The 26,178-nt window shown below is 39.4% G+C and overlaps 2 protein-coding genes across 7 annotated transcripts in view; both read right to left on the reverse strand.

The window, feature by feature from the left end:
- LOC117965833 (butyrophilin subfamily 1 member A1-like) overlaps positions 1 to 14,826 on the reverse strand; it is an 80,183-nt gene extending 65,357 nt beyond the window's left edge. For 2 of the 6 annotated variants that reach the window (XM_059018487.1, XM_059018486.1), the window contains exons 1-2: positions 8,367 to 8,649; positions 5,879 to 6,025 (exon numbers count right to left, since the gene is read on the reverse strand). The gene's annotated coding sequence lies outside the window, so the exon portion shown is untranslated. Of the gene's footprint in view, positions 1 to 1,950; positions 2,022 to 5,878; positions 6,026 to 8,366; positions 8,650 to 11,652; positions 11,719 to 14,767 lie in introns of those variants that run through there. The other 4 variants (XM_059018483.1, XM_059018484.1, XM_059018481.1 and 1 more) reach the window with 4 other exon arrangements.
- Positions 14,827 to 21,764: 6,938 nt separating this feature from the next.
- Positions 21,765 to 25,583, reverse strand: LOC117410042 (NADH dehydrogenase [ubiquinone] 1 alpha subcomplex subunit 3-like). Its single transcript, XM_059018563.1, has 4 exons — positions 25,476 to 25,583; positions 24,687 to 24,761; positions 23,316 to 23,393; positions 21,765 to 21,960 (listed from the first exon to the last, which is right to left on the reverse strand). Exons 1-4 carry the CDS (start codon positions 25,483 to 25,485, stop codon positions 21,869 to 21,871), a joined length of 255 nt encoding a protein of 84 aa, XP_058874546.1. The 5' UTR covers positions 25,486 to 25,583; the 3' UTR covers positions 21,765 to 21,868.
- Between the last annotated feature and the right edge of the window lie 595 nt (positions 25,584 to 26,178).

The following is a 26,178-nucleotide window of genomic DNA, read 5'->3' on the forward strand; positions in this document are numbered from 1 at the left end:
GGTTTTGTACAGGGCTGTGACAGCAGCGATATACAGGAATATACGTGTTCTCCTTCAGGAAATGCACTGCTCCGATTGGCTTGTTTACACATCATCACGTGTAGCTCATTTTAAAGTAGTTTGCCAATCTTCCTGTGAGCATTGTCATCACATTTCTGCAACATGTCTGTCGTGGAGAGATCAATCTCATCTCTGTGACAGCAAAGCAGGGCAAGACCACACAGCCGATCTGCACACATGGAAGATCTTGTCCAGCCCTTAAACAATTAATAATATTATTGCAATAATATTATTGCAATAATATTATTGCAACTGAACAACTTGTCGGCTAAAATAAAAACCGCTTCAGCAAGTAGATATTGCAATATTAATAAGCTGCTTCCACTAGAGGTTTAGAATTGCAATATTAATAAGCTGGTTCACTACACTGCAGTTTACAAGCCTCTTCCACTAGAGGTTTAGAATTGCAATATTAATAAGCTGGTTCACTACACTGCAGTTTACAAGCCTCTTCCACTAGAGGTTTAGAATTGCAATATTAATAAGCTGGTTCACTACACTGCAGTTTACAAGCCTCTTCCACTAGAGGTTTAGAATTGCAATATTAATAAGCTGGTTCACTACACTGCAGTTTACAAGCCTCTTCCACTAGAGGTTTAGAATTGCAATATTAATAAGCTGGTTCACTACACTGCAGTTTACAAGCTGCTTCCACTAGTGGTTTAGAATTGCAATATTAATAAGCTGGTTCACTACACTGCAGTTTACAAGCTGCTTCTACTAGTGGTTTCTAAACTGTTGGCTACCGAGGGAATGTATTATTTCTTTCTAATCAACATTATTACTTTGCTTCGCCTTGTTAAAGTCACCAATAAGCCTTGGTCGTTTAGAAGCCATTTGAACGTGTTTAGCTCACAGCTATGCTGGTATGAACCGAGCCGTACGGTGTTTTTGAAGAGCACAGAGGCTGTAGATATCAGTGAGACTTGGGAATTAATGCATGCACACAACGAGGGATGAAATGCATTTTATTTTGCGCCAAAGCAATACGTAAGAGAGCCTTAATAAATAACGATCAGTATGATTTTAACACAGCTCTGTGACTCGATGCCTCATAGCTGGCTATGGCATTGCTTACTTACTGAAATCACGGTCCCTCCCTTTAAAGGAGCGCTGACCATCTTTAAAATCCATTCTCTCACCTCGTATTAGCTTTATTAACATGATCACTGGCCCCTCCCTTTAAATCAGTGCTGACCATCTTTAAAATCAATTCTCTTACCTCTTATTAGCTTTATTAACATGATCACTGGTCCCTCCCTTTAAATCAGTGCTGACCATCTTTAAAATCAATTCTCTTACCTCTTATTAGCTTTATTAACATGATCACTGGTCCCTCCCTTGAAAGGAGCACTGACCTTCTTTAAAATCCATTCTCTCACCTCGTATTAGCTTTATTAACATGATCACCGGCCCCTCCCTTTAAATCAGTGCTGACCATCTTTAAAATCAATTCTCTTACCTCTTATTAGCTTTATTAACATGATCACTGGTCCCTCCCTTTAAATCAGTGCTGACCATCTTTAAAATCAATTCTCTTACCTCTTATTAGCTTTATTAACATTATAACTGACGCTCCCTTTAAAGGAGTGCTGACCATCTTTAAAATCCATTCTCTTACATATTACCTTATATTATAACTCGTCCCCAAAGCCTTTGAAACGTTTAAAACAGATTCCGTTTTTATTTTGTATCGTCTTGTTTGTTACAGACAGGAAATGAGTGTCGGCCTCAATGCCAGTGAGCAGGGAGAGAGAGAGGAAGAGACAGAGGAGAGGGGGCTCCATTCGAGATCATTGTTCTAAAAACAGAGGAATAAAAATCCTGCAATACTCTCGTGGGATTAAGTGCTGAAACAAAGAACACAGACAGAGACAGAGGGATTCCTACCTCGTTGTCTTGTCCACACCACCGCACTGCGTACCAGGAAACCAGCTTCCTCTCCGCACTGACAGGAAGTGCACTCCACAGCATGGCAACCAAACTCCCCGCCCCCCCCCCCCAACTGCAACATAATTCTTAACTTACTTTTTAAAGAGTGCTGACCATCTTTAAAATCTATTCTCTTACTTATTAGCTTTATTAACATGATCACCGGTCCCTCCCTTTAAAAAAGTGCTGACCATCTTTAAAATCCATTCTCTCACCTCGTATTAGTTTTATTAACATGATCACTGGTCCCTCTCTTTAAAAGAGTGCTGACCATCTTTAAAATTCATTCTCTTACCTCTGTTTTATAATTGCCCCTACTCTACCCTTCTGTGTGAAATGTTCATCTCTGTTTGTTTTTTCCACGATTGTGTTTCAACTCTTTCAAGCACATGATCTGTTTAGTTTAGTCACTTTTATGGCACACCCGACCCGTGAGGGCTCAGTACGGTACCGGTACGGGGGGTTCTCCACTGGCTATTTGTCGAGCTGACTGAGAACCAAACCGTGAAACTCCAGGCCCCCGACATCCGAATCGAGAAGGGTAAAGCTGCAAGAGGTGCGTGTACCATCTGGTACATCCAATCTGGTACAGCTGCGCGCGCACATCGCTACAATGACACAATGGGAACTGGAACAAGAATGGTCAAAAATCACTAAAGAATCATGCCAAAAGCGTATTGACAAATATCCTAATCGTTTAAAAGAGGTTATTATTGCTAAAGCTGCCCCAACAAACTACTAATTTCGTTTTCCATGTCAGGGTATGAATACTTTTGAATGAGCATTTTTGCAAAAAAAAAAAAAATTTTGAAATAAGTAATTATAGACATCTATTTCTTCTGACTTTTTTTCCCTCATCTACAAAAAACAAAACTTTTGCTACAAAAGATTTTTCCTTTAATTTGTTTGAGAAATTTCAAGAAATTATATATGTACATTGGGGTATGTAAACTTTTGACTACATGCATACCCCACTGTATTCAAATTTCCATACATTGCGGTATGTAAATCCTTGACGACATCTGTATATATAGACACTCACAACCACGATTAATTTACTCCACCTATCCGGCAGATATGACTTCTTCTAGTTATTTGTAGCAATTACCCTGTAATGTAAAATATTACATTTAATTATTTTTATTTATCAATCATGTATTGAAGTGTGATTACCGTAAAACTTTGAATAAACGCCCCAGTGTTTATTTACAATATTTGCAAGTAGCCCCGGCGACTATTTGTGACTCTGCGTTTATTATGTAAGATCACTAACATCTGCAAATACTTCAGATGCAATCATGAAAAAGCTGCCTGCACACACCCATATAGAAACGACATGAGAATTACAACATTCCAGCAACATCATTAAAGGTAGATATATATTATTATTATTATTATTATATTATTATTATCTATTTCTTTCTCCTGCATTCACCATGACTGCTGCAGTCACTGAATTTTCCCAGAGCATGCAGGGTAGTTGGTCTCTTCCGCTAAGCAGAAATGAGTCTGCTTAGTTCATATTGTTTTTAAAGCACTCAATTTGTTTTTCGAATTTTCAATACGATATTTTTATTTTGCCCCGACATTAGGTATCAGAGGATTTTGGTATCATGATATTTGGTATTGATATAAAGCGGAACACTACTAGGAACAAAACAACAGTATCCCTACATGCCAGTTTAGATGCCACACTTCAAAACCGCCCCAGAGGAAACGCATGTACCAGCGCGTATCCTGAAGTGGAAGAGGAGGACAGGATGAGAGCAGGCTTGCACTTGACAGTACGAGCACCACACCGCATCACTGGATTGATTGATTTGTTTGTTTGTTTTCTTACAGTGGTGGCAAAATGTATTGCATCACCTCATTATCTTTACAATTGCTGCTTTATGAGTTCTGCACCATGTAGTTTGTTTTTCTATAGATTTTTGTTTTTTGTTATTGTTGATGTGCTGTTTGTAGTTATAGTAAATTCTATAACTTTTGTCTATAAATATGATTCTCTTCATAGTGCAAAATGATTTCAAGTCAGGAAACATACAGCACATTATGTTTATATCCCAAATGAAATGCATGTATTTGTTTGTTTGCTTACAGTGGTGGCCGCATTCATTGCAGCAGTCCAATACAGTTAGGTTTACTGCTTTGTTACCATTTATGTTTGGTATAGTAAGTTTTTCCATAGACTTGAATTGCTATTCGTGGATATATTGAATTCTATAACGTGTGTTATAAATATGATTTTTCTCTTCACAATGCAAAACTATTGAATAATTTAATAAAAACCAACTGCATTTTTTACTTGTATTCATATGCTTCATGGTTAAAAGGTTTTACGTATGATTTGGCAATGAATACTGTGATATTTTGCTTAGTCTGGACTACTTTCATAAAATAGCTGACAGTGCTGTGAACAGGGCGTTCTGTCACACAGACCAGGGCTCGGACAAGATCTTGTAGCTCCTCAACGGTAAAAGAGAGTCAAATAAAAAATCCGATTTTAAAACCCTCATGAAATTTCACAACTAACGACTGAATATTTTTTCTATATCTAACTTAGAAAGGGGTCGAAATTGGCAGTTTTTTTTTTTTTTTTAATATTTATTATTTTACATTACGATGTTTTGGGGGGCACGGCTTACATAAATATATACATTCCACAACAAAATACATGATACCACTGGAAACAGACAGGTAAGCCTTTTCTGTAGATACTGGGTTTTAATTTCTGATTTAAGGTTGCTAAAACACAAATGGCCATTCTGCTTGGGCATCAAAGGGTTAAAATAAGCACCTAAAATGAATAATAAAGAACGAAAAACAGAAGCCTGAATTATAATTTAAATCCAACTGACTGGGTTTCCACTAGCCCAACTGACTGGGTTTCCACTAACCCAACTGACTGGGTTTCCACTAACCCAACTGACCGGGTTTCCACTAACCCAACTGACTGGGTTTCCACTAACCCAACTGACTGGGTTTCCACTAACCCAACTGACTGGGTTTCCACTAACCCAACTGACTGGGTTTCCACTAACCCAACTGACTGGGTTTCCACTAACCCAACTGACTGGGTTTCCACTAACCCAACTGACTGGGTTTCCACTAACCCAACTGACCGGGTTTCCACTAACCCAACTGACTGGGTTTGACTAAACCACCTGACTATAAATGGCATGTAAAGTAGCTCTATAGATGACATGTAAAGCTCTTTGATTTCCTGTGGTATGAAAGGAGCTCTATAAATGACATGTAAAGCTCTTGGAGATCCAGTGGTATGGAAGGAGCTCTATAAATGACATGTAAAGCTCTTGGAGATCCTGTGGTATGGAAGGAGCTCTATAAATGACATGTAAAGCTCTTGGAGATACTGTGGTATGGAAGGAGCTCTATAAATGACATGTAAAGCTCTTGGAGATCCAGTGGTATGGAAGGAGCTCTATAAATGACATGTAAAGCTCTTTGAGATCCTGTGGTATGAAAGGAGCTCTATAAATGACATGTAAAGCTCTTTGAGATCCTGTGGTATGGAAGGAGCTCTATAAATGACATGTAAAGCTCTTTGAGATCCTGTGGTATGGAAGGAGCTCTATAAATGACATGTAAAGCTCTTTGAGATCCTGTGGTATGGAAGGAGCTCTATAAATGACATGTAAAGCTCTTTGAGATCCTGTGGTATGGAAGGAGCTCTATAAATGACATGTAAAGCTCTTTGAGATCCTGTGGTATGAAAGGAGCTCTATAAATGACATGTAAAGCTCTTTGAGATCCTGTGGTATGGAAGGAGCTCTATAAATGACATGTAAAGCTCTTGAAGATACTGTGGTATGAAAGGCACTATATACATAAAATAAATTATAACTTAAGTACAGAGGACACTTACAGCCCAGCGCAGGATCTAGGAGACGAGCTCAGTCGTTATAACCGGACCTGGGTTCAGCTCCTATAACACTCACTCTGCTCCGCTACACCTCCTTCCTGACTGAAGTCTGCGTTGTGTGTGTTTGTTACAGTACCAACGACCAACTTCCTGTAAAGAACACAGAGTGAGAGAGAGAGGGGTAGTGTGTCTGCTACTTGACATTAGGATCATATTAACAATTACACAAAAACAAACACCATGTCAATTATTTTAACACAAGTTTTCATCTCTTATCAAGGAAGGAAGAAGCCATTTGAGACCCTGCTGGGTTCCACTCCCAGCATGCACTGCAGTGTGTTATCAATGACAAGTGAGGCTCTGTACCCGAGTGTGAGTGTGACCAACGATATTCTATTAACAAGATACTCGACTCCGCTGATTTTCAATGGAGACTTCCGTCTCACTGCGCGCAATGCATTGTGGTATATACAGAGAGCTCGGCAGAACTGTTTCTATGGAGAGTCAATGGAGGAGGCGGAAGAAATGTTGCTGGTTTGTGCTGGTTTTCGCCATGTTAAAAAAATTCAAACTTTTGAAGTCGATTTCACACTTGCCCAAGGCCTTTTGAAGAAAAGGGCAACATTAGCAAATTATGACAATACGTAATTATAAAAAATGCTGTTTTCTGAGCGCTGTCCTGTTCAGCATGCGCAGAAACATCACTCTAAAGAAGAGACGCCTGCATGCAAGTCCAGGTGTGTGCAGGAAAGACAGGCAGGTGAGCTATGTACTTATTATTCTTAACACTGAAATTAACTTAAAACCGTGTTTAACAATCTTATGTTTATCTATCTATCTATATATATTTAAATATAGGTTATTACAATTAAACAAGAAATTACATAATATATGGTATTTTATGTATAAAGTGAAGTTAAAGCTATTTTTTATATTTAATCTTTGTAGTTTAATTGATACATTATTTTGTTTATAAACTATTAAATACGAGTGCTTAATAGAAAGGAAGTTTAGGAGACAGAAGTGTGAAGTTAACATTTATTATTCTTGGAGAAACCATTTTTATTCAAATAACTCACTATTCAGTGGTACAGTTAACACATCACAGTTTATATTTACAAAAATTAATTTGCAACAATTACATAACCAGAAACTTAGCTTTACAAATGTGTTCTTTATTATTTTTTTAAAACACTTAAATGGACTACAGGCAACAATTACATATTATTATTAAATATATACAGCAGAGTACTTTTCAGTCTTTTTTTTTAAACTAATAGCAACAAAGAAAGCTCTTAGTTCAATTAAGGCTTCAATGAAGTCACTTTGAGCTGATTTACATTAAAATCCAGCAGAGACAGTGCCTGGGTGGAGCCTGGATTTACATAGAGGTGATGCATTTAATAGAACAAAACGAAACGTATTCATTAAATCATGTAACAGTCTGGTAACAGCGGTTACTTTTGAAATACATAACATTACAACATGAAATATTATCAAGACACTGCAATACATTACGGTAAAGAAACTACCGGCAGCTACTTGGACAAGCAGGTTAAAAAAAAAGGTAATGTTCATCTGTATATTTGTTATGAAATTATTTCACAAATAATTAACACACACAAAAATAGTAATAAAATATATCTGACATGATGCAGCTTTTAAATGTCCCGTTACCCGCTCCAGAAAGCTGTCAATAAATATTACCATCGATCAGCCGTGACTGTATTTACTGCGCATGCGCCGCGGAACAGGACAGCGCTCAGGAAACAGCATGTTTCATATTAATTACGTGTTGTCATAATTTGCTAATGTTGCGTTTTCTTCAAAGGGCCTTGGGCAAGTGTGAAATCGACTTAAAGTCTGATGCATTTTTTTAACATGGCGAAAACCAGCAACAATTCTTACGCCTCCACTGACTCTCCGTAGAAAATATTCTGCCGAGTTCTCTCAGCAATGATTTGCGCGCAGTGAGACGGAACTAAAGGCGCAGTGGAGCATCTTGTTAAATGTTATATATCTTTGTAGCGGCGCAGTTACACCCGACTGCAGAGAGATTTCAAACTACACGCTCTGCATCGTTCACATGACTGAACCCCAGAGGACAGGATAGGACAGCACACTCACAATCATTACTAACGAGAGCAACAGCGAAACACTCCCATCGCATACTATACGACATGTTTACAGAAACATACTTCAGCTTGATATAAATCTACGAATATAACGAGTGACACTGTTTTAGAGCTCTACGCATTTCTAGAGCCATTTCACTTTCGTTTAAGTTTGTATTTTCATATTGCATCGCCCTTGTTTGTCTGTTAGACAGGAAGTGGGCATCGGCCTCAATGCCAGCGAGCAGGGATAAAGAGCAGAGGAAGAGAGGAAGGGGGTACATTCGAGATCTCTGTTCTAAAAACAGTGGAATAAAAATCCTGCAATACTCTCTAGGCGATTAAGTGCTGAAAATGAAAAGAGAGAGGGTTCCTACCTCGTTGTTTTGTCCACTCGACCGCACTGCGCAGCTAGAAATCAACTTCCTCTCTGAGAATGTGCGCTGACAGGAAGGGCGCGCCCGAGCGCGGAAACCAAACAACTGAACTCCTCCCCGAATTGCAACATCGTTCATAACTGAGTCAGGACGGAGCTAGCCAAGAATAATCTGCAAGCACAGCCGAGACCTGCGCCGCGCCCACCCTCTCCCCCCGAGGTTTATAACGACACAGAGAGGATATCAGCAGATTGTTATATGCAGTTTGTTTAAATACAAACGGTTAGTTAACAGTTTTTTTTTTTGTTTGTTTTTTTTGTTTTGTTTCTGAATACGACCCTATTATAGACTTGTGAGTACTGCGGTCCTGACTCTGCAATATAATACGGACTGTGTGGTTTTGTACAGGGTTGTGACAGCAGCGATATACAGGAATATACGTGTTCTCCTTCAGGAAATGCACTGCTCCGATTGGCTTGTTTACACAACATCACGTGCAGCTCATTTTAAAGTAGTTTGCCAATCTTCCTGTGACCACTGTCATCACATTTCTGCAACATGTCTGTCGTGGAGAGATCAATCTCATCTCTGTGACAGCAAAGCAGGGCAAGACCACACAGCCGATCTGCACACATGGAAGATCTTGTCCAGCCCTTAAACAATTAATAATATTATTGCAATAATATTATTGCAACTGAAATAAAAACCGCTTCAGCAAGTAGATATTTAATGTGCTTTGTATTGTTGTGCAATGCGTGTGTATATGGTATAACAATACGACATTAATGCTTTGTGTTGAATTGTTTTGTATATTTTGTTTGTGATGTGTATCGTGCAGTACGAAACAAAATGAACCAAAATATGCCTATGTATATTGCTGCTAAGGGTTAAACTCAGATTATTCATTGGTAATGTGCAGACCGCTACACACATTAGGATAAACTAGTTTTCTGGATATGCGGCCCATAATAAAAGTTTAGTTGTGCACCTTTGCACTAGAGGTTTAGAATTGCAATATTAATAAGCTGGTTCACTACACTGCAGTTTACAAGCCTCTTCCACTAGAGGTTTAGAATTGCAATATTAATAAGCTGCTTCCACTAGAGGTTTAGAATTGCAATATTAATAAGCTGCTTCCACTAGAGGTTTAGAATTGCAATATTAATAAGCTGGTTCACTACACTGCAGTTTACAAGCCTCTTCCACTAGAGGTTTAGAATTGCAATATTAATAAGCTGGTTCACTACACTGCAGTTTACAAGCCTCTTCCACTAGAGGTTTAGAATTGCAATATTAATAAGCTGCTTCCACTAGAGGTTTAGAATTGCAATATTAATAAGCTGGTTCACTACACTGCAGTTTACAAGCCTCTTCCACTAGAGGTTTAGAATTGCAATATTAATAAGCTGGTTCACTACACTGCAGTTTACAAGCCTCTTCCACTAGAGGTTTAGAATTGCAATATTAATAAGCTGCTTTCATAGAGGTTTAGAATTGCAATATTAATAAGCTGGTTCACTACACTGCAGTTTACAAGCCTCTTCCACTAGAGGTTTAGAATTGCAATATTAATAAGCTGGTTCACTACACTGCAGTTTACAAGCCTCTTCCACTAGAGGTTTAGAATTGCAATATTAATAAGCTGCTTCCACTAGAGGTTTAGAATTGCAATATTAATAAGCTGGTTCACTACACTGCAGTTACAAGCCTCTTCGCATAGTTTATGACTAGGGACCTACCGAAATTGCGCTTTCGCGGAAATCGTGAAATTGAGGGGTCACCGCGAAATTCACCTCTTAGGGGCCAATGCATACAAACAAGTACGGAGAGGAAAAAAAGAAAAAATGTTTAAATGAACTACTGCACAACGCAAGCGACGCAAACTACGTATCTTCCTTCTGCAGATAGCCTTTTTGTATTCCTTCACCGTCCCGTGTGCATTGCACTTACGCAAAAATCAAACAAACAAAAAATGTCCACAAGTAACATTTACAAAATAAATTCCCCAAAGCAGTTAACGTTCTTGTTTTAATCAGCCTATCAGTGCGTCTTTACTGCTTTTATGTGACCTGTACTGTGCCGGAGTGGGCGGGACAAACGTGGTGCCGCGTTGTTTTGATTTAGGCTGCTTAAATCTAGTTTTCAGCATTGGAGGGAAAATTGTAGAAATGGACGACAAAAAAAGCAAAGTATATTTCGGCTGATGGTCGTTTAAAGATATTAACCAAAGAAACTACATGCAGACTGAGGTAATTGTTTTCCATATATTAATGTGTCTTTGGAGAAAATACAATCGATCGCTATTTAGCTTCAGAATCACACATTAAACAAAAGGCTACTTCAGAGGCTACTGAACAGAACGTAAAATAAACAGCTTTCAGAAACCAAACTGGAAAGTCAGCGCAGACAATAAGTATCCCTGTCTGCAAGTTAAATCAGTACTAAAATGATCCAGCACAGCCACCTCGCTTCAACCTGCTGCTTACAGTTTGAATTTTAGACCCGAATAGCCACGTTTTCTTTGTTTTGACTCGGTACTAATAAAATAAATGATTGGATGGGACAAATAACATGACAACAAACGTGCTGCATACATTGCCTTTATTAAACTCTACCAGATGCCCTTGTGTAACCAAGTTTTTGGGCTGTTTCTAATCGATTTCCACATCTGTATAACTTGGCAAAGCTTTGCCTTAACTTCCAACCAATTCAGTGGATGCAGACGTGCAGTCTCAATGTATGGTCAACTGCAGGGGGATGCTGCATACTCGCCTTTAACAAATGCCAGCACTGTTTTAGTACGGAAGCAAGTACCACTATTTTTAGGCTTTATGGTGTTCTGAAATACTGTCTACTTCGGTTTATTTAATGTTTAAACATGTCCGCGAAATCCTAATTTTATTCCGCAACATACCAGTGAAAAATACGTAAATTTACCGCGATTTAAGTAGACCCCTATTTATGACATGTTTACAGAAACCTCCCATGGATGCCTTTAGCTTGATATAAATCTACGAATATAACGAGTGACACTGTTTTAGAGCTCTACGCATTTCTAGAGCCGTTTCACTTTCGTTTAAGTTTGTATTTTCATATTGCATCGCCCTTGTTTGTCTGTTAGACAGGAAGTGGGCATCGGCCTCAATGCCAGCGAGCAGGGATAAAGAGCAGAGGAAGACAGGAAGGGGGTACATTCGAGATCTCTGTTCTAAAAACAGTGGAATAAAAATCCTGCAATACTCTCTGGCGATTAAGTGCTGAAAATGAAAAGAGAGAGGGTTCCTACCTCGTTGTTTTGTCCACTCGACCGCACTGCGTAGCAAGAAATCAACTTCCTCTCTGAGAATGTGCGCTGACAGGAAGGGCGCGCCCGAGCGCGGAAACCAAACAACTGAACTCCTCCCCGAATTGCAACATCGTTCATAACTGAGTCAGGACGGAGCTAGCCAAGAATAATCTGCAAGCACAGCCGAGACCTGCGCCGCGCCCACCCTCTCCCCCCGAGGTTTATAACGACACAGAGAGGATATCAGCAGATTGTTATATGCAGTTTGTTTAAATACAAACGGTTAGTTAACAGTGTGTTGTTTTGTTTTTTGTTTTGTTTTTTTCTGAATACGACACTATTATAGACTTGTGAGTACTGCGGTTCTGACTCTGCAATATAATACGGACTGTGTGGTTTTGTACAGGGCTGTGACAGCAGCGATATACAGGAATATACGTGTTCTCCTTCAGGAAATGCACTGCTCCGATTGGCTTGTTTACACATCATCACGTGTAGCTCATTTTAAAGTAGTTTGCCAATCTTCCTGTGAGCATTGTCATCACATTTCTGCAACATGTCTGTCGTGGAGAGATCAATCTCATCTCTGTGACAGCAAAGCAGGGCAAGACCACACAGCCGATCTGCACACATGGAAGATCTTGTCCAGCCCTTAAACAATTAATAATATTATTGCAACTGAACAACTTGTCGGCTAAAATAAAAACCGCTTCAGCAAGTAGATATTTAATGTGCTTTGTATTGTTGTGCAATGCGTGTGTATATGGTATAACAATACGACATTAATGCTTTGTGTTTAATTGTTTTGTATATTTTGTTTGTGATGTGTATCATGCAGTACAGAACAAAATTAACATTAATTTCAAGGGAAATTGCCTATATGTATATGCCTATGTATATTGCAGCAAAGGGGTTAAACTCAGATTATTCATTGGTAATGTGCAGACCGCTACACACATTAGGATAAACTAGTTTTCTGGATATGCGGCCCATGATAAATGTTTGGTTGCGCACCTTTGCACTAGAGGTTTAGAATTGCAATATTAATAAGCTGGTTCACTACACTGCAGTTTACAAGCTGCTTCCACTAGAGGTTTAGAATTGCAATATTAATAAGCTGCTTCCACTAGAGGTTTAGAATTGCAATATTAATAAGCTGCTTTCACTAGAGGTTTAGAATTTCAATATTAATAAGCTGGTTCACTACACTGCAGTTTACAAGCCTCTTCCACTAGAGGTTTAGAATTGCAATATTAATAAGCTGCTTTCACTAGAGGTTTAGAATTTTAATATTAATAAGCTGGTTCACTACACTGCAGTTTACAAGCCTCTTCCACTAGAGGTTTAAAATTGCAATATTAATAAGCTGCTTCCACTAGAGGTTTAGAATTGCAATATTAATAAGCTGCTTTCACTAGAGGTTTAGAATTGCAATATTAATAAGCTGGTTCACTACACTGCAGTTTACAAGCTGCTTCCACTAGAGGTTTAGAATTGCAATATTAATAAGCTGGTTCACTACACTGCAGTTTACAAGCCTCTTCCACTAGAGGTTTAGAATTGCAATATTAATAAGCTGCTTCCACTAGAGGTTTAGAATTGCAATATTAATAAGCTGGTTCACTACACTGCAGTTTACAAGCCTCTTCCACTAGAGGTTTAGAATTGCAATATTAATAAGCTGCTTCCACTAGAGGTTTAGAATTGCAATATTAATAAGCTGCTTTCACTAGAGGTTTAGAATTGCAATATTAATAAGCTGGTTCACTACACTGCAGTTTACAAGCCTCTTCCACTAGAGGTTTAGAATTGCAATATTAATAAGCTGGTTCACTACACTGCAGTTTACAAGCTGCTTCCACTAGTGGTTTCTAAACTGTTGGCTACCGAGAGAATGTATTATTTCTTTCTAATCAACATTATTACTTTGCTTCGCCTTGTTAAAAAGTCACCAATAAGCCTTGGTCGTTTAGAAGCCATTTGAACGTGTTTAGCTCACAGCTATGCTGGTATGAACCGAGCCGTACGGTGTTTTTGAAGAGCACAGAGGCTGTAGATATCAGTGAGACTTGGGAATTAATGCATGCACACAACGAGGGATGAAATGCATTTTATTTTGCGCCAAAGCAATACGTAAGAGAGCCTTAATAAATAACGATCAGTATGATTTTAACACAGCTCTGTGACTCGATGCCTCATAGCTGGCTATGGCATTGCTTACTTACTGAAATCACGGTCCCTCCCTTTAAAGGAGCGCTGACCATCTTTAAAATCCATTCTCTCACCTCTTATTAGCTTTATTAACATGATCACTGGTCCCTCCCTTTAAATCAGTGCTGACCATCTTTAAAATCAATTCTCTTACCTCTTATTAGCTTTATTAACATGATCACTGGTCCCTCCCTTTAAATCAGTGCTGACCATCTTTAAAATCAATTCTCTTACCTCTTATTAGCTTTATTAACATGATCACTGGTCCCTCCCTTTAAATCAGTGCTGACCATCTTTAAAATCAATTCTCTTACCTCTTATTAGCTTTATTAACATGATCACTGGTCCCTCCCTTTAAATCAGTGCTGACCATCTACAAAATCAATTCTCTTATCTCTTATTAGCTTTATTAACATTATCACTGACTCTCCCTTTAAAGGAGCGGTGACCATCTTTAAAATCCATTCTCTCACCTCTTTTTAGCTTTATTAACATGATCACTTTCCCCTCCCTTTAAAGGAGCGCTGACCATCTTTAAAATCCATTCTCTCACCTCTTATTAGCTTTATTAACATGATCACCGGCCCCTCCCTTTAAAGGAGCGCTGACCATCTTTAAAATCCATTCTCTTACATATTACCTTATATTATAACTCGTCCCCAAAGCCTCTGAAACGTTTAAAACAGATTCTGTTTTTATTTTGTATCGTCTTGTTTGTTACAGACAGGAAATGAGCGTCGGCCTCAATGCCAGTGAGCAGGGAGAGAGAGAGGAAGAGACAGAGGAGAGGGGGTTCCATTCGAGATCATTGTTCTAAAAACAGAGGAATAAAAATCCTGCAATACTCTCTGGGGGATTAAGTGCTGAAACAAAGAACAGAGACAGAGACAGAGGGGGTTCCTACCTCGTTGTCTTGTCCACACCACCGCACTGCGCACCAGGAAACCAGCTTCCTCTCCGCACTGACAGGAAGTGCACGCCACAGCATGGCAACCAAACTCCCCGCCCCCCCCAACTGCAACATAATTCTTAACTTACTTTTTAAAGAGTGCTGACCATCTTTAAAATCCATTCTCTTACTTATTAGCTTTATTAACATGATCACCGGTCCCTCCCTTTAAAAAAGTGCTGACCATCTTTAAAATTCATTCTCTCACCTCGTATTAGTTTTATTAACATGATCACTGGTCCCTCTCTTTAAAATTCATTCTCTTACCTCTGTTTTATAATTGCCCCTGTCTACCCTTCTGTGTGAAATGTTTATCTCTGTTTGTTTTTTCCACGATTGTGTTTCAACTCTTTCAAGCACATGATCTGCTTAGTTTAGTCACTTTTATGGCACACCCGACCCGTGAGGGCTCAGTACGGTACCGGTACGGGTGGTTCTCCACTGGCTATTTGTCGAGCTGACTTAGAAACAAACCGTGAAACTCCAGGCCCCCAACATCCGAATCGAGAAGGGTAAAGCTGCAAGAGGTGCGTGTACCATCTGGTACATCCAATCTGGTACAGCTGCGCGCGCACACCGCTACAATGACACAATGGGAACTGGAACAAGAATGGTCAAAAATCACTAAAGAATCATGCCAAAAGCGTATTGACAAATATCCTTATCGTTTAAAAGAGGTTATTATTGCTAAAGGTGCCTCAACAAACTACTAATTCCGTTTTCCATGTCAGGGTATGAATACTTTTGAATTAGCATTTTTTCAAAAAAAAATTTTTTTTGAAATAAGTAATTATAGACATCTATTTCTTCTGACTTTTTTTTCCCTCATCTACAAAAAGCAAAACTTTTGCTACAAAAGATTTTTCCTTTAATTTGTTTGAGAAATTTCAAGAAATTATATATGTACATTGGAGTACGTAAACTTTTGACTACATACATACATACACACACATACACAGTTGTCGTCAAAAGTGTGCATACCCCACTGAATTCAAATTTCCATACATTGCAGTATGTAAACCCTTGACGACATCTGTATATATAGACACTCACAACCACGATTAATTTACTCCACCTATCCGGCAGATATGACTTCTTCTAGTTATTTGTAGTAATTACCCTGTAATGTAAAGTATTCCATTTAATTATTTTTATTTATCAATCATGTATTGAAGTGTGATTACCGTAAAACTTTGAATAAATGCCCCGGTTTTTATTTACAATATTTGCCAGTAGCCCCGGCGATTATTTGTGACTCTGCATTTATTATGTAAGATCACTAACATCTGCAAATACTTCAGATGCAATCATGAAAAAGCTGCCTGCACACAACCTTATAGAAACGACATGAGAAACTTACAACATTCCAGCAACGTCATTAAAGGTAGATATATAGTGAACCAGTACAGTCCACATATTTGTGAGCTGTGCCAAACTGTGTCTGTTTTGGTGCAGAAGGATGTGATAGAGACCAAGGTCGGGAATAACACTTCTTTTTAATTGTTTTCAAATAAAATAATTACAGCTGCTCGCCACGTCACCACAAGCGAAACGTTTTCCCTTCTGGCTCAACTATTTTTCCCCAAGTTGGCCACGGTGGCGAAGGCTTTGAAAAATGTACTTGTGTGAGACTACCGCACATTCAACGTGTGATGGTAGATGAATCAATACAGACTATTTGGTTTGATTTCATTTTGCCCAATGAAAGCTCTTTCGCTTGATCACGTAACATATGCATGCCACAAACGTTGTGTTTGGCGGGAGGACAGAGGTTCTAATTAGAAACAGTCAGCGGACGAGCTGCTTGTGAAAGAAAAAAACAAAAAAATAAAACACATGGCATCCAAACGGAAAAAAAATGATAGAAAAAAATTGTACAGACAAATGACCAATTTAATAATTTAATAAAAAATAAAGACATTTATTACTTTAAAAAGAAGGATTTTAATGTCAGAATCAGTGCAATATTACTGTCAGTAGTCCCAGGTGAAAGAACACGGTAAAAAAGGTTTGGCTCCCAAGTGGCGCATCCAGTAAAGGCGCTCCGCTGGAGTGCAGGATGCGCCCTATAGCCTGGAGATCGCAGGTTCGAATCCAGGCTATGTCACAGCTGACCGAAGCATAGGCCCAGCAGGAGAATGCACAGTTCACCGCGCACCAGCGACCCCTGTGGCCGACAGGGCGCCTGCAGTTCTGCAGTGGAGCCATCAGATCTGTGTTGTCCTCCAGCACTGTAGCTCTGGTGGCCTCGCTGTGGATCCGCAGTGCAAAAAATGACGGCTTGGCAGGAGCACGTTTTGGAGGACGCGTGTTCCAGCCTCCGTTTCCCGAGTCGCCAGGAGGTTGCAGCAGTGAACCAGGATATAAACAATAATTGGGCATTTCAAATTGGGAAGAAAACCAGGGTAAAAAATTGCCGACGGCTACATTTAAAATAAATAAATAAAAATACGTTTTTTAAACACAGTAGTGGATGTACAATCCTACTAATATTAATCACATTAGTACAAGCTTGCATAACTAGAGCTGCTGTTGGTCAGGGAGACATTCATATTAACACACACTAGCACTGTCCTGCAGGGGAAAGAAAACCGCGTCACAGTCCAAATAATGTAAAGGATTATGCAGTACATGAACATCTCTGCAAACCTATTCAGAATTTAGGAAATCTGTAATGAAGTTTTTTCATGTGGGACTAAGTTTAGCATTTATAAAATGGGAATCAGATTTATAGTGCACTTTAAATATACCGTTTATGTGTATTGTAAAAGGGTAGGGTCTGGCATTTAAATATCTACGTGTTTTCAAATAAAATACACGTCTTTTTGCCTTGTGAAACAGCATGTTTAACTTGTTTACAGTATTGTTAAGTGGCTTAAGTTTTTCCAGTGTGGCTAAAAAATGTTAAGTTACTTTAGCCACAGTGGCTAACTAAATGAAAGTCTTGGAGGGAACGTAGAATGCTAGCGGTGTCGATACTCGTATTTTCAGAGTAATCGTAATGGCCTTTAAGTTGTATTTGTCAGCAGGTATTAAAATCAATCAAAGCATGCCTATTTATTAATGTGTTGATTTCAAAACAAGAAAAGCTGCCCTTCCCTCACCTTTACAATAGAATATCAATCAATGGCAATGAACTTCAGCATTGAGTGTTTTAAAAGAGTGCAAGAGAATGAACCACACTCTCAACATGATCAGAGGGAGACACACCCGATACTCAGAAACATATTATAAGAGACTCCCGACACACCACAGATTAGCCGATATAAAACTGAGGTACGGGGAGAGGGGAGAGGGGAGAGGAGAGAGGGAGGATCTGTCCTACAAAGAGTGCAAGAGAATGAAACACACTCTCAACACGATTAGAGGGAGACACACCTCCGATACTCAAACATACACTAATAACCTTTATAATGTATAGTAAGCATAAACCTTGAAACCGCTTTCAGAAAATATCTATTACAATTTCAAATGTGAAAGGGATCAAGATTTTGATGTGCAGAGAGGTTAAGAGTCTGGATGAGGGTACCTGTATTTGATAGCGAGGTACAGGGTGGTACCTCCAAACCGGTCTCTCACTGTGGGCTCCGCCCCCCTGGCCAGCAGGAATTTGACCATGTTGGTGTTGCCGCAGATGGCTGCCATGTGCAAGGGGGTGGTGCTGTCATAGTCACCACAGTTCAACCTGCGCGGGAGAGAGAGGAGAGTGAGGAGACACGCACTTAAAAGTCATAATCATAATTATATTTGCTGTATCTCGTACTTGATTTTACTCTTAAAAGGTAACCGTAGTCACTTTTTTTTTTTGTAATTGCTTATTTGAAATCGTTCTTCTCTATTTATTGTACTGACTACTTGCTCTTAATGGAATTTACTCTTATAACCAAACATTTGTAAGTTTAACTGCTCTTAGCTGAAATCACTCTGAAACGTAATTATTTACTGCATTTTTTATTTTCTCTTATTTGAATGAGCTCTTACTAGTGATTGTATTGTATTCCAGTACTGCTATTATCTATGTGATACTTTGTACTGTGATATTTTGTAACAGCTGTAAATTGCCCTGAATAAGGACGCCTGCTAAGAAATAAATAAATAAACAAATAATATATTCCCCGGCAGTCTGTTACAACTTCCCTTCCTCGCTCACCTCAGCAGTGTCTTCTTAAGACTCACCTCTTCAGACAGCACCTGTAGAACTCCTCTGTTTGTATCCTGGGACACTATCACCCTTCATGTAAATGCACTTTACTTGCTCTTATCTGCACCCTGTTTTACTGCATTTAATCCTGTACTTCAGAATACTGTAATCTGCCAAGTGTTTAATCTGTAGTATTTTGTATTTAATCATATCCTGATGTAGCTATCACTGACACTTATCTGCTGTAGTATTGAATTGTATTTTGTCACACTTGTACTTGCTTGAACCAAAGTCATTGTATTTATCTTGCTCTTATTGTATTATTACTTGTACTGTGATACTTGAAATGTATTTGCTTACGATTGTAAATCGCCCTGGATAAGGGCGCCTGCTAAGAAATAAATAATAATAATAATAATAATAATAATAAATAAAGGTTACTGGCTGAAAGCATGTCAGTCAATAGGGGAGGCAGCAGCTGATTGGTTACTTATCAAGTGAATGGCTTTTAGAAATCATCTATGCTAGTCTGCCCCTCAAACAGTTTAAATATAATTTTAGATTTATATGGCAGTTAGTATATAAATCAATTTCTAAAACGGGTCGCATTTTGTAATTTAAATACGTATGAGCTACCAAAACGTATTTTTGTTTCGTGTCGTTATTAATGTATTTATTTATTTAGTTAAACTGTAATCTGGCCTTCCATTTTAACTTCTTGAAGTTACCACAGCGTATGTATGAATTAATGACGAGTAATATTGAGATTTGATTACACTAGCGGATGAACTGATAATGTATGGATGTTATTTTGTGAAAACAATGAAATATTAATATTAAAAAAAAGAAATACTACAACATTTTCTACAGAAAAACTTAATACATTATATAGCAAACTGCACAACCAACTTGAATTACATTTGTAGGTTTACTCTTAATATCATAACAAATATACTTATTATAAATACGTACCTTCTTTTATTTGTTGGAAAACGGTCTGGAACTGAAGTAAAGTGCTTTTTAATACAGAGCTATTTGAGTATTTAAAATATGGTTATCTTCAAAATTAAAATATCAGCAACGGTGTGTTAATTAAACGAAGCGCCTGACGCCGCTCGGAACTTTGGCATTTTTAAATCCTAACGGTCTCTGCTCAGCGGAGTGGAATGTTCAGGAGCCGGTTGCCTAGCAGCGTCTCCGCCTCCTTCTCTGCCCCGCCCCCTCTCTCCCTCTCTCGTTGCTCCAGCTAGGAGTTCACATTCAGCTTCCTTAGATTATATAGCGCCATTCTTTACTAACTTTTACAAATGAGCTTATTGGAGGCTTCGTGTTTTTAAGATGGTTCAGGTGCAGTCCGGGCACACTGACTGCAGCATCATTACAGTATACCGCACTGCGCTAGGCTATGTGTGGAGCCTGATACACAAAATAATGAACGACTGGTAAAGAAATCACATGGATTGCTTTTTAATGCTAAATATGTATCTGGTATTCTAAGTATTACCTACAATTAATAACTCAGCTATATTCCTATTCTAATTAGAAAACTATTGAGTGCGAACAGCCAATCAGCTTCCAGATCTAGCGAGCTAAATGACCGCTGGAGTGCTTAACTGTGAATTAAATTTTAAATCAATCCGCGCATAAATACCGGCTTTTTCCCCTTAACATTATAACCTACAAATGATAACATAAAAAGCTATTTAAACATAGATACTGGACAGCAAATCAGCAGGAAAGACACGATTGGTCCACAATTCTGTCATCAGCTGGATCCAAACAACACCCTCCCTCAAAACCAGCCAATCAAGCTGCCAACCCTGTTTCAGTTCCTTCCGCACCAGCCAATCCGCTCCCTGCCAGCTTGAATGACGCCCCGCCTCCAACAACAGGTTTCGGGTCCGACTCAATACTACACTGACTGTTCAACAATTATACAGTTAATATTTCTGGCAATGTCCAGATAAATTATAATAAGAAAGACCCCAAATAAATAAACATGTTAGCCAAATAACAATAACGTTTTCTCTACGTGTATGTTGTTTTTCTATTCTAATTATTATATTATATTTCTTAGCAGACGCCCTTATCCAGGGCGACTTACAATTGTTACAAGATATCACATTATTTTTACATACAATTACCCATTTATACAGTTGGGTTTTTACTGGAGCAATCTAGGTAAAGTACCTTGCTCAAGGGTACAGCAGCAGCGTCCCCCACCTGGGATTGAACCCACGACCCTCCGGTCAAGAGTCTAGAGCCCTGACCACTACTCCACACTGCTGCCCATAGCTTTCCAATCATTTCTTAAAATGTATCAATCCTCACAACAACAGTGAGAGTCCTCCGATCCCCAAGCCACTCTCCTCTTTACACCCAGGAGCTAAACAGCAGACACTGAAGTGCTACCGCCCCCTGGAGGACAAAGGCCAGTCCTGCAGGGTTCTGATTGAGCTCTCCAGGTGCCTGGCCAGTGGAGGGCACTGTAGCGAGGTGAGGTGACTCGGGCACTGCTGATGTCTTGGGTAAGTGGCAGTGTTGTGTGCTGCACTGCCGTTGCAGATTGTGAACCCTGCAGATGAGATCAGGTTGAAAGCTCTCTAAGTGCTAAGGAGCCTGTGCTTTGGGCAGTGGTTACGTGGCTGTCCGTTCACAGCAAGCCTCCACCTTGTTACTGTGGCCCGAGTGCAGCAGGCAAGACAGGCTGGCGAATAAGCCTGCTGTGTGCACCTCCGAGCCACACCATTTAAAACAGCGTACGTTTGAATATTCATCTCAGCACTAAACAGAAACACAACCCCAGTCAGCTTAAATTAAATAAGCACTTTTTATTGTCATTTTGTACAGTCACAGTACAGGAGAACAGGGGGTGGATGGGGTTGGGCGTGTTCTGAGTCCTGGCGGGCGTGGTCTTACATCTTCTTTAGCCAATCCAGGCTCGGTCCCTCTGGGTCACATGGGTGCTTCGGAACGTTTGGCAGGGCCCCATTATCCCTCACTGGAACTGAGAATGGAAACGATATGGGTGACTGGCCGTGTTTTCAAACCCTTACTGGTTGCGAATACAATCAATCAAACAGGGCAGGGTCCGGTTTCTTTTGTATTGTATTCTGAAAGGAGTGCTAACCAAGGCTTCAACATCACTCCCCTTCCTCCTACTAGCTTGATTGAAATGATTTAATACGCCGAGAAACTTTGAGTTCTTTACTTGGGTTTTATTTCTGTGGCTGCGTTATAAATGTCGCGTGATTTCAATGGAATTAAGAACTGCTGTTGAGTCCTGGCACTTAGGATTCTCCTGACAAACTCAATGCCAGGTAAGGGAAAGATTTTAAAGTACTCAACATGATAAGAATTCAATACTGGAAGAAACAGAACCCAGAACCATTTAGAATGATTGCAAAACGCTGTGAAATAGTAAGGGAAATGCAAATGACAATTAAACTCACTGAAATTCTACACAGTTTGAGCCCCATTCACAAAGCGTGTTTATACCTGCTACAGTAGAGCACACACTGCTGCAGCAGTGCCCGCTCTGTCCTGTGTTAAAGGTACTGAAAGCGTGTTTATACCTGCTACAGTAGAGCACACACTGCTGCAGCAGTGCCCGCTCTGTCCTGTGTTAAAGGTACTGAAAGCGTGTTTATACCTGCTACAGTAGAGCACACACTGCTGCAGCAGTGCCCGCTCTGTCCTGTGTTAAAGGTACTGAAAGCGTGTTTATACCTGCTACAGTAGAGCACACACTGCTGCAGCAGTGCCCGCTCTGTCCTGTGTTAAAGGTACTGAAAGCGTGTTTATACCTGCTACAGTGAGCACACACTGCTGCAGCAGTGCCCGCTCTGTCCTGTGTTAAAGGTACTGAAAGCGTGTTTATAACTGCTATAGTACAGCACACACTGCTGCAGCAGTGCCCGCTCTGTCCTGTGTTAAAGGTACTGAAAGCGTGTTTATACCTGCTACAGTAGAGCACACACTGCTGCAGCAGTGCCCGCTCTGTCCTGTGTTAAAGGTACTGAAAGCGTGTTTATACCTGCTACAGTAGAGCACACACTGCTGCAGCAGTGCCCGCTCCGTCCTGTGTTAAAGGTACTGAAAGTGGCACCCGGGCCATATAGGGGAAGCCAATCAGACTCGATTCAACAGGGTGGAATTTTTCAAATGGATTTGCATACATCTATGGCCAAAGGTTTTGCACCACACTATAGAATTAAACTAATTTTGCTGCCCACTCTGCGGCTCAGTGGAGCTGCAAACAGGTCCTGTCACCTTGCAGTGCAGAGCGGTGGCTGCCCTGCTCAGGTATGACCTGCCCTTTATTCTGAAGCAGTCTCTTCAGGCCCCGAGGCAGTGACTGACCTGGGTAGTTGTAGGGAACTGCTGCGTTCATCATGCCAGCATATTTAGTGTAGGGGCTGACCAGCGGCAGGATCACAGCTACAGAGAGAGGAGACACAACCAGAGGACACTCATTTCACTGCATACTGGAGTGTTGAGAAGATACAGTCAGAACACTCATCCCAATCTGTCCTAAATGCTTAGCCTTGATGCTTACATAGCAGTAAGTGTACAGATTAACCCATTTGTTGGAATATGTACAGTATTTTCCATTCACAAGTAACACAGATGCATGCTGCAGTAATTGATAATAAGTGATGGAGGGCTTCTTATATGGATTTCCAAGATCTTAAAGTTTAACGTGTTTAAGGACAAACTAACAACCCTTCTTTATACCTTCATTATAGCCTCCTATAGTCTTATCAGACTGAATTTGGGTAAAGTATAACTGTGGCTTCTGTTTTTTTGGTTTTTATTCATTTCATTTTTGATGCTTATTTTTAGCTATTTGAGATACCCCAAAATCGTGTTTTTTTTTTTTTTTTTCCTGGGTTTTCGTTTTTGATATACTGTTTGAAATTATTGTTTTCGGTTACTTTCCAAAATGCTTGGGCTGTTTTTTTCCTGTCACAATATGTACAGTAACTCGACAGCACTCGCACACTTCAGCTGTACCTCCTTTCCTTTGCTGTCTTCCTCAACTCAGTCCTTCTGGTCACGGGCACATTTATTTACTGTGGACCCAACTGCACTTTTTGTTATTTTTCTTTTAAATGTGAAGCTGGTGAAGGCAACGTGAATTGAGTCACCATTTCCAGTGTCTTTCCGGTGTTTATTGGCTATACAGATTTCATTATTTTTTTTCTAGCGGGGGTGTTTTATCGTTTCTCAGTTAAAACCAAAAACCAGAAGCCTTATTTATACCTTACAGATTTGCCGAATATTCATTTAGTGATATAACGTATCCTGGCTGCCCAGAAGGGCACCACCCTTTGATTTGTGTTTGAGTGACACAATGAAAGCCTTTTTACAGATATTATTATTATTATTATTATTATTATTATTATTATTATTATTATTATTATTATTATTATTATTAATGTCTTAGCAGACGCCCTTATCCAGGGCGACTTACAATTGTTACAAGATATCACATTATTTTTACATACAATTACCCATTTATACAGTTGTGTTTTTACTGGAGCAATCTAGGTGAAGTACCTTGCTCAAGGGTACAGCAGCAGTGTCCCCCACCTGGGATTGAACCCACAACCCTCCGGTCAAGAGTCCAGAGCCCTAATGCGACACAAGCCACTCAAACTTAACTAAAAGCAGGTTCCTCCTCGTTTAAGTTTTCAACTTCAATATGAAACATCCCAGACAGACACTTACCTAGGAGTCCGATTCCACAAGCTGCCGTCACAACCGGCTCCTTTGACCACACATTCTTCAGAAATGAACCAAGTCCTGATGAAAATGGGATTTCATTAGAACAGACAACGCGTGGGAAATACAGAAAGATTAAAAAAAACAAACGTCTCTTTCTGTTCTATCTTTTCGCTTCCGAATGATATTCTCAGCGTATTGATTTTAGTTGATGATATTATCTGTCTGGTGTCTGTAAAGGAAATTAATTTACTGATTACTGATCGCATTGAAAACGATGCCGCACAATTACTCCGTCTCCATATGAAGATCGTGATACAGAGACGGGAATCTTCAGGCTTCAAAACTCAATTAGGCGTTCTGGTTATTTTGTATTATTCTCTTACGGAATGCAGTTTTGTTACATACACGATACATAACGCGTTCGTGTATTTATTTATGTATTTTTAAATACATATATATAATTTAAAAAACGAGTCTAACGAGCTGTGGTTGCATTTCCATCGCATTTTGCCTTTGAAAAAAAAAGGCTTGTCGGGGCCTATTCTGCCCTCAAAGCCACGGGTTCGATTTAAGCCCTTGCGGGGACGGTACTTTCAAGGACGGGCACCAAAACCGTCTCACAGATACAAGGTCACCTCCAAATAACCAGGAATTGCTTATATTACCGGCGCGAATTGACTTTGCATCGATTCAACACTAAATAATACATTAAAAAAACAACTACAAGTAGCAAGGAGACTCTACCGATAAGCAAATTTAATCAAATGTAAAAATGAGAGGGTTCAAACTTACTGCCAGCCATGGTTGTGATTGCGAACGTCACAGGAAGAGGAGGGTGATGGGAGTTGTAGTTTTTCGCTGCGGGTGCCAATAGCGGAAGTTGTAGTTCTCCATGTTACATTATTACGACGCTAAATTAGGAAACGTGGCTTTTGATGATTGTTCTAAATAGAGACAGTACACTTGGAGTTATTTAATAATATATATATATATATATATATATATATATATATATATATATATATATATATATATATATTAGCTCAAAGAGCCAGCTGCCCAACGTTTCGATATGTTGTACATATCTTTCTCAAGGGAGCCTGTGTTTGAATCCAAACATGGAGGTATTTATAGGTTTCTGACGGCATGACAACTACTTGTTATTGTTTACATTCAAATCCATGATTTATTCTTACATGATGTAATGGTGTTCTATATATTGTGACATCATCTCTACTTCTATCTTTGAATCTGTATTAATTCTAGTTAACATTACTTTATATAAACTTATATTTTTATTATATCATGCAATGCTGGCTCTGAGGATCAGTCTAGATATATATACACGACCAGCTCCAGTTTAGTTTTTCACATGATAGTGTTTTGTTTTGGTCTAGTTTCAGGATTTAAACACAGCTCTGCTTGTTCTGCTAAGAGCACAGGAAATATAATACTGCGGTCCAGCAGCAGGTGGAAGCAATGCACCAAAAACGAT

Source organism: Acipenser ruthenus, chromosome 60 (genome assembly GCF_902713425.1).
Source record: "Acipenser ruthenus chromosome 60, fAciRut3.2 maternal haplotype, whole genome shotgun sequence".
Taxonomy (NCBI): domain Eukaryota; kingdom Metazoa; phylum Chordata; class Actinopteri; order Acipenseriformes; family Acipenseridae; genus Acipenser; species Acipenser ruthenus.